At 43.5% G+C, this 10,000-nt stretch overlaps 1 protein-coding gene across 1 annotated transcript in view; it reads left to right on the top strand.

Moving 5' to 3' along the window:
- Positions 1–1,573, top strand: part of pgm5 (phosphoglucomutase 5) — a 21,726-nt gene extending 20,153 nt beyond the window's left edge. Inside the window, exons 10-11 of the mRNA XM_030359276.1 lie at positions 354–497; positions 1,382–1,573. Of these exons, the coding sequence (XP_030215136.1) occupies positions 354–497; positions 1,382–1,471 (234 nt within the window). The 3' untranslated portion in view covers positions 1,472–1,573. The remainder of the gene's footprint in view (positions 1–353; positions 498–1,381) is intronic.
- Positions 1,574–10,000: the final 8,427 nt, after the last annotated feature.

The following is a 10,000-nucleotide window of genomic DNA, read 5'->3' on the forward strand; positions in this document are numbered from 1 at the left end:
AATGGGGGCAGAATTATAGCTTTTACCCACCTGACACAACAAAATTGTTGCACCTTTCTGGTAAGATTGGAATGTTTAGAGCAGTAATGATTGCGCGAATGCTCGTTGCTCATAGGTATATTTTTATGCTATTATATTTATACCCAAACCTCTTGACGTTAGCGACATCTAGTGGAGGGTTTAGTAAATGCAGATTATTAAAGTGTACTGCTCTTGACAAAACAAACAATCGTTTGACTGGCTTCTTAGCAATGCATAGCTATAATATTCTAACATTATGAACAATTCAAGGGCATTGATTTAGGGGTATGTATCAAATAAAAAATTATTTCACATTTTTTCTCCTTCCTCAGGGTCTGAGGATCCTGTTCGCCGACGGGTGCCGCCTAGTCTTCAGGCGCAGCGGCAGCGGAGGAGGGGCTGGGACGGGCGCCACCATTCGAATCTACGCCGAGAGCTTTGAGCGCGACCCGGAGAGACACAGCCGAGAGACACAGGTGTGTTAGTGTTTTTCTGTGTTTCTCTGTGTGTGTGTGTGTGTGTGTGTGTGTGTGTGTGTGTGTGTGTGTGTGTGTGTGTGTGTGTGTGTGTGTGTGTGTGTGTGTGTGTGTGTGTGTGTGTGTGTGTGTGTTTGAATGAGAGAGAGAGAGAGAGCGAGAGAGAGAGAGAGAGAGAGAGAGAGAGAGAGAGAGAGAGAGAGAGAGAGAGAGAGAGAGAGAGAGAGAGAGACAGACAGAGAGAGAGAGAGATAATGAGGCACAGTGTTTGCTGCTTCAGCAAAATTACTTCACATTTTATGAGTCTAGAAACAGCACTGTCATGATGTGCCATGGTCAAGCAGTAGAAATTAAATCACAACACTTGTTGTGTCTTGTTGTGTGACACCACAGAACATGTGACACTGTAAATTTAAAAGGTTCAACCTGTAGACTTTTGATAGGCGCTTTATGTGCTTAGGAGGCTTAAGGTTTAGGACAGGCTGTCTTGGAAATCACCTCGTGACTGCAACCAGTTGTAAGAAGTTGTTGTTGTTGTTGTTGTTGTTGTTGTTGTTGTTGTTGTTGTTGTTGTTTAAAGTAACCAGGGAAGGTGTGCCCACCTCCTCTATTCACATTGATTCATGTGCTTCTGCCTTGATTTAAAATTTGGCCGATAATCCATTGTTTATTGTATAATACTGCAGTATCTACCCATCATATGCAGTATTAGGGGGGGGGGGGGGGATTGTTTGGCAATGGAGCTCTTTGTTTCGATCCCAAGTTAGGTGTTTTAACTCAAGGAGGCCTTACCCATGATGCAATTTAACGTCCTGTAACTGAACTCAGTGTATCAAAGTGTGTGCTCAGCGAGGGAGGAGTCACCACAGCCGTGTGTGTTGCAGGTGGTCCTGGGACCTCTGATCGCCATCGCCCTGAAGATCTCAAACATCCACGAGAGGATGGGGCGCCGTGGGCCAAATGTCATTACCTGAACATCTGTATGGGGGGCACACACACACACACACACACACACACACACACACACACACACACACACACACACACACACACACACACACGCACACGCACACGCACACGCAGACGCACTCAGATGCAGACACACACGCATGTAGACACACACAGACACACTAACACACACACACAGACGCAGACACACACGCATGCAGACACACACAGAGACACACACACACACACAGATGCCGACACACACACACGCACACACCCATACACGCACGCAGACACGCACACACACACGCACACACCCATACAAGCATGCAGAAATGCACACACACAAACACACACACACACACACATATACACACACACACGCACACACACACATACACACATATGCACACCCAGCCACACATGCTCAGACAGACACACACACACACACACAGACACACACACACACACACACACACACACACACACACACACACACACACACACACACACACGCACAGACACACACACACACGTGCAGACAAATACATAAACACATTGATTTATTGTAACAATTGAACATTATAACAGGAACTGAGTCTGTACATCTTAATGTACTAAAGTTTCTATATGAAATCTAGTTTGCAAAAAGCTGTGCGGAACTCACGGACACATACACACTAAAGGCATAGACACACTCGCATGCACATTAAAACGCACTGTACAGGGGTAATTTACCTCTCTCTTTCCCTTGTTTGTGGCTCTGCTCTTTCATTTTACCAAAGACACAGGCAATATATTTGTATTGTTTATTCTTGTCACAGTGATGAATGGATAATACTTGTTTAAGATGACTTGCTCATGGGGAAATATCTGTAGTAACTTTTTTCGAAAATCTGTTTCTAGTGTTGATTTTATTTTCATGCCTCACGTTTGTCAAGAGCTTATCAGTTGAATCAGCCAAGTAAATTTAGTTTTTTTTTGTTTCAGTTCTTTGTGGTTGTTTGTTTTGCCACCATTGAATGCACTGTAACCTTTTTAGAACAATCTGCCTCCTTAAAGCAGGATCACTAATGCCTTGTTCTGTAGGTGTGACCTATTGAAAACATCATCAGCATCAAAACCAAAAACGTATCCAAATAAACAACCCTTACACCTGCACTACGTAACTTTCTACTGCAGCTACTCCAAATAAACATTATTTGAACATCTGAAATATCTTGAGTACCACTCCCTCCTGTTACAGGCGCCAGCGCCTAATATGAGATGTTTATAGCCTATACTGTAGCTACAACCGAAGCCACCAGAGGCTGCTAATTGACCTCACATAAGGCATATTTTTTCTGATAGGATAAGACTTAGGTTGTTGGATTTTGGGTAATTTCTAAAGGTCCCAAAAATGCCTCTGTACCTATGGCTATGGCTGGTCAATATTTTGATTAGGCTAACCTGATTTGAATGTAAATTGAATTCACAGAGAAATTATAAAATGATGATGTGGAACAGAGAGCGTGAAATATATAGTGTGTGTGTGTGTGTGTGTGTGTGTGTGTGTGTGTGTGTGTGTGTGTGTGTGTGTGTGTGTGTGTGTGTGTGTGTGTGTGTGTGTGTGTGTGTGTGCGTGTAGTTGTGTGTGTCTGTGTCAGTGCATGCGTGCATCCGTGCATGCACGCACGTGTGTGTGTGTGTGTGTCTGTTAAGCCATGTGTATGTGTGTGTACTTCCTTCAAATCCTTTTCGGGAAGCTGCCTATCAATACATAGCCATTGCTTTGGTTTATCTGTTGTTCCTTATCCAAATTAAAGGCGTGTGAGCTCTACACTGAACTATACATTGACTGCACAGAGAAGTGTTTCAGTCTTCAGTTATTTCAAAGCGTCCTAGTGGACGTGTCACTGACACCCCCCCCCTCCCCTCACACAGTCTCATTCAGGACAGTAAAACGTCCTGAATTTTGTTCTTTATGGTCTGACTGCTGTATTGTGAATGGAAACATCTTCCAGTTTAAAGACCGAGACGAGGACTATGGTAAACCTCTCTGGTGACCGCCATGAGTGGAAGAGGACATGCCAGTAGATAGTAGTCTTTAGGGACGTATATGTTCATTGATTCAGCCAAGCATTTGCGTTCGGCCATTGCTGTTTATTCAACTATTTCATGATAGGATAGTTGGCACATACACTATGTATTGTATACAATACCCTCCCTGACAAGGTGTTACCAGGTGTTGTTACTTGGTGTACCAGGTGGATGAGTCCATTAATAATTGACATGCAATCACCTTTATTGCCATGTGACATTTGTCAGATCATTGTTATATCCTTTTGAATGTGTTGGATAATGAAACTTGTAAAAGTCCGGAAAGCATGGTTCAGCTAGTGCAATTCAATACAGACAACAGATTGTATAAAAATATACAATTTTTTTACAGTCATATTAACGTTCTACTTTATAAATCTTGACCTAATTTTTGAAGAGCTCTTCAAAAATTCACCGCCTTTGGAAAGGATTCATTTGTAAATCTATAGGTGATATAGGGTATATGGATGAACATGTTCTGGATAACAACGAATACTATAATCCAGAACAATATTCATTGTGACAGACACAGTCTTATAGAAAGGAAGTGTCTGTACAAGTAAACATACTGTCTTTAGTCTCTCTATAGAGCTGCAGCTCAATAGAGGGACAGCTCTATAAATGCTATGCATGATGCTCAACCTAAGAAGTGCTTAATTCTAATCCATTCATCTATGTGGTAAACTTACTGCAAAACTCTATCCTTTTTTTGTAATTTAACCACAGAAAGGGCAATGTGCAAAAAAGTTTCCTTCTTCGGTTTCATCCAAAACACTTTCTTGAAGAAAAGGTCAGAATTGAAGCCAAAGTACAAGCCTTTCAACTTGGACAAAGTCCAACATCAAAAACCTTTTCCAGTTGATAGTGCTAGCCAAAGGTTGATCACCAATGTCCACAGCCTAGGTATTGATGACATGTATTTCAACATGTAAGCGATAACAAAATAAGTAATAGTGAAAAAGTACTTCACAGTGTCCTTTCTTTGCATTGCCCAGAACATTCTGGAATTAGCAGCCATCCCTGCTCATCCGACACCTGAAGAGTCGAGAGTTGTGTGTGTTGGTGCCTGTGCGCTTGTTTCTGTGTGTGTTTGTGTGTGTGTGTGTGTGTGTGTGTGTGTGTGTGTGTGTGTGTGTGTGTGTGTGTGTGTGTGTGTGTGTGTGTGTGTGTGTGTGTGTGTGTGTGTGTGTGTTCAAGAGGTGGGGGCGGGGCCAGTGTAAGGAGGGGGCTGCTCCAATTCCCAGGTGCAGTCTGAGATATTAGAACTGTGCTGGGTGTACAAAGGAGGGGACATTGCCGCTGTTGGGACCCCCTTCGCCTCCACCACCATCTCCGTTGAGCCTGGCGCCCCCTCCGCCACCATCTCTATAGAGGGAGGATCCATGCATCTCCTCTGGGATTCCTCGTAGGACGGAGGGAAGGGTCTGCGGAAGAACACACACCAACGTTGTTATGCTGTTGAACAAACTTTTGACACTAGCGTTGAAAGAAGGTAGAGCGGTGAAGGTTGCTCGTTGGATCCCCGGCTCCTCCTATCTGGGTGCTGAGGTGTCCCAGAGCAGGACACCTAACCCTGACTGCTCCCGACGAGCCGGGAGCAGTCAGGGTTAGGTGTCCTGCTCTGGGACACCTAACCCTGACTGCTCCCGACGAGCCGGGAGTCGCCTTGCGTGGCTGACGCCACCGTCGGCGTGTAGTAATGGGTGAATGTTGGTCAATAATTGTAAATCGCTTTGAGTGAGCACTGGTTGGAAAAGCGCTATGTAAATGCATTCCATTCACCGTTATACCTTATATTAGAGATAGTGCCTCTTTGAAGTTGTATAACAGCGTATGGGTCATTGCCATTTTAAATGGTAACAACCATCTTCTGATGCCCTCAGATTGGGGGACAAGAGACACAAAAGCTTGGATGTATTCCACATATCATATCATAATATAAGATGTTATATGTGTTTTATTTCGGGGAGTATTGCATTTCACCAAATAGCTCTAAAATGTAAAAGTAGTACAAGTAGCATATCAAAGAAAATATGTATTTTGCTTAAAGCCCCCCAAAAGAAAAGGTGTACACCCTTGGAGGTTTCATACAACCTCCACTGTCCTCCATCCTTACCTGTCGACGGTGCAGATCTGTGAGGGCCGCGGTGCGAGCATGTCTCCTGGTCCCAGGTCCCTGCTCTTGTGGCAGACGGCCCAGAGGACCGGAATGAGCATGATAATGAGGCCGGCCATCACCTCGGCGTATGCCATGACCACCCTCAGGTGGACGTAGCGCCCCCCTTTACCCAGGAACATCTGGAAGACCCCCACGCAGATCAGGGCGAAGCCCACCAGAGGCAGCACAACGCAGATTGCCCACCTGAGACGCTTGCTTGTGCTCATCCTTGCTCCTTTTGCTTTTATTGTCCCCTCTGTCTCTCTCTCGCTCTCTCTCTTTCTCTCTTTCTATCTTCCCTGATGGGCTGAGAAGACAACCATTGAAAAATCCAAACGTGTCGAGGTATGTGTGAAGACGTATGATCCACTGGGGTCGCCTTGTATCTTGGTCAGTCAACAAGTTCAGATGGTTTCAATGTGAAGTGAATGTCCAAAGAAAGTAAAGTGAATTCAGTCGTTGTCCGCGGCAGTAAATGACATTGAGTGCGTGAGTGGTTGTTGACTGGCCTTTATGCCTTCTGAGAGATTGGGAGGAAGTGTTTGGCTGCAGTGCTCCCGCCTGTTGGGTTGTATATTAACAGACTCTAAATGAGATCTGATTTGATTACAGGGTGCAAGGACAGCTTTCTGTCCTGAATGAGATGAAAATCCTGACAATCATAGGGAATGTGTTGCTGTAGCTCCTGAAAGATTTGCCAATATGACAAAAACTAGACTTAATTATACTAAAATAGACTAGAATAAACTAAACTAGACTAGACTAGACTCGACCAAAGGTATCTAAATTTGACTGAAATAAAATAAAACTGAACTAAGCTAAACAAAAAAAACGTAGGTCGAAAATTATCAAGGCTAGTGGGCTGTGAAATATGGGGTTGGCTCTAACAGCATTATTCAATAGCATGGATAAAACATGCTTGTCACGCTTCCTATAACCAACACATCAGCTGATGACGAGTATCTAGGGGTCAGCCTGATCCTCTAAATCCAAAGTAAGTTTTACAGTGAGAATAGGACTTTCCTTCATCCTTTGGTTCTTTCTTTCTTTCTTTCTTTCTTTAATTACTACTTTTGTATTCTTTGGTTCCTTCATTCATTCTTTCTTCCCTTCATTCCTTCTTTTTTTGGATCTTTCATTGTTTTTTTCTGTTTTCCTCCTTTCTTTATCCATAATAAAAAGTAATCTTTCATGTGACGGAAGTCTGTAAAAGCAGACAATTGACCCGGTGAGCTTACTGTGTTTACCACGCCTGCCAGACACTCTTTGTGAAAGTAAGACAGTATAGTTATATCAGCATTACAACAGGTTTATGACCACATGTTTCGTGTTGTGTTTATGGCTTGGTGTTTCCAAATTATGACTCCGTTTTCAGAATCTCTCTCTATCTCTCTCACTCTGTCTCTGTCTGATTACCGCATATGGTGCAGTAATGGCACACGATAAGGGAAAATTATAAAATAATGAGTCTTGATCACATGACTATATGGTAGGCGATTTATCATTGGAAGGGGATAAATCATTGCAGTAAATTAACATATTCAGTAGTGGAAGGTGATGCCAAGGGCGTGGTCGGAAAACCAATGGACCTCCAGTAACCCCGGCGATGATGACATTACGTCCAAAGGAACAAGGAAGTCTTGATTACCCAAAAGATGATGATAAGACAAGGAGTTCATATTGATATGGCGAAGATCGATAGGTCGATTGTAGATGGTCAAGTGTAGCCCTTTATCTCCTTATAGAGCTATTGTAACTGTATGGATGGGTGAGAATCAGTCTGATTCCTATAAAGGTATAAGTAAGACACTTTTATGAGCTGATATAAACATAAGGGATAAGCATATTTTAGAACTGAGTTCTAATCAGGCTAAGTCATTCAAGTGGGAGTAGCCTATAATTTAAACATGGGTCATATCCAGCACTGTGGTTATCAACAACAGCTGGTTCCTCAGTAAAGTTAGCAGGGCTGGCTTGGTCCATCCTTTGATGGAAGACCTGACGGTGATGGTAGAGGCTTGTATGGACCGCCTTGTATGCCAGTACCATCGTCTTGAATCGCATCAGATTCAAGATGATGGTACTGGCATACAAGGCGGTCGATGGAACTGCCCCTGCCTACCTCCAAGCGTTGGTCAAGCCACACACCCCAGTTCGATCCCTTCGCTCAACTACCTCAGTTGGACGTCTGGTACCGCCATCGCTAAGAGCAAGCAAAGGTCGATCAGCAAAGTCACAACTCTTCTCTGTTTGGGACCTCAGTGGTGGAACGGGCTCCCTGCCGATGTCAGGATCGCAGAGTCGCTCACCAGCTTCCGCAAAAGACTCAAAACTCACCTGTTCAGAGTTCAATAGACTCTGCATAGCGTACAGTCCCTTCCACCCACCATTGTATGTTGTACGTCCTGACACATAATGTAAGCACTTATTGTATGCACTTAATGTACATTGTACTTACTTTCATAGTACTTAATTGTGTAGCATCTGCAGTAGCTGCTATCACTGCTGTATATGGGGAATGGGTTAGCCTAGCGATTGTTCGTACTTGCACATGGTTCTATGAACATCTTTGCTGTACCAACAGCGATATATTGTAAGTCGCTTTGGATAAAAGCGTCTGCTTAATGCCCTAAATGTAAATGTAAATGTAGGGGTGTTGGAGGGTCAGCAGGTGGCACTCATTCCTCTGTTCCAGGAATATCCAGAGTGCTTCAGGACGGAGACGGGGACTCTAGAAGAGCACAGTCTTGAGGTTGAGAAGTTAAACCGAGTTCCTGACTCCCTGTAAGGTCCCATGGCCTTTCAAGAGTCGGGGCGCTAACCTCGTAGTCCGGACCAACGTCCCAACCTGGCTTTTGTACCAACATCATCACCTGATTCCCCCCCGGTCTCTGATATGATTGAACCGTTCCTCGACTCTCCACTGGTAGTGGTCAGAGCTGAGTCTTCCTCCACGCTTGTGATGTGAAGCTGTTGGAGTGCCTCAAAAAGGGCTATTTAAATGCACTTAGTTATTTGTTTAAAAAATAAGACATTGGTATATTTGCTATCCTTGTCTCTCATGTGAAATATTTCATTTTTAGACATAAGGTTAACACATATCTCAATATTATACTTACTGTTCTAAAATAGTCACAGCTTGTTTTCAGGGGTTTTGGCTGTAACAGAAAGCTTTTTTTATCGCATCTAAAGACTTAGGAGAATGAGAGGTGTGTGCATGTGCGTGTGTGTGTGTGGTTATGCAGGAGGAGTGTATCAGGACAAGAGAGTTAAGGCTATCTCTAATGAGTCATTCTGTGCTCCTAATGACCACACAGTAACTGGAAGGATGTCCTGTCCTCCATTCACCCTGAACACAGGCAGTATGTGCTTGACTGGAAAAGTCAATGAAAGTTTACCCTTTCTAATTGGGGCAAATTCAAGATTATTATTTTAATTCAAAACTCCAATGAGTTTGTTATGGGGTACCTCCATTCCACTGAATATTCTGTACAGAGAAAGTATAGTTGCCATGGAGTGTTTCAATCTGTGTTTAAAAATTGAATTTACTGTGCGCAGTAGCATTAGCAATGTTAGTAGTGATGATAAAAACCATGCATAAGGTATTTGGTACACGTACAATAAAGGAAAATTTCATCATTGCACGCCTATTTGGATTATGTTCACAGACATCCGAAGGTAATAATATTGATGTTTTCATTGAGGTTAAATAATGGCTTGCATGATGACTCACACTGACTCAGCATCCTCCTATACTATATATATTACCTCCATCTGCAACCATAATTGTTGTTATGTTGTTACATAGTTGTAATGAAGTCTAATCTCCAGAACGATCTGTTTTCCGGTTTTATGTTTATGTTTACGTAAAGTCACGTAAGAGCTTCCGAACCTCCGAGCTGTTTTGAAGGCGGCATATGTGCGTCTGAAACGCCGGCGTCCGCCGCCCAGATGACAGGTCAGATCTTCGTCCCAAACCAGTCCGAGCAATTAATTCGCAGCAATCCCATGATTACACAAAACTCAACCGCCAGCCACACCAAGTGCTTTCCCATATACACAGAGTACTTGTGCAGAAGATCAAAGCATATAACTTTGTGTTGTGTGTCCTCGTGCGTGTGTGCGAGTTTGCGTGCGTGTGTGTGTGAGCGTTAGATCGAGAAAGAGCACACAAGGTGAGCTCCTGCAGATCTAATTATTGAATGATAATTATAGACAGAGTGAGATGGAGCGCCATTAGTCGGAAGGAGGGCAGGAGTGAGGAGTGGCCATTAATCAGACGGACTCTGACGACTTCCTCCGTGTCATTAATACACAT

The sequence above is a fragment of the Gadus morhua genome, chromosome 6, assembly GCF_902167405.1.
Source record: "Gadus morhua chromosome 6, gadMor3.0, whole genome shotgun sequence".
NCBI lineage: Eukaryota > Metazoa > Chordata > Actinopteri > Gadiformes > Gadidae > Gadus > Gadus morhua.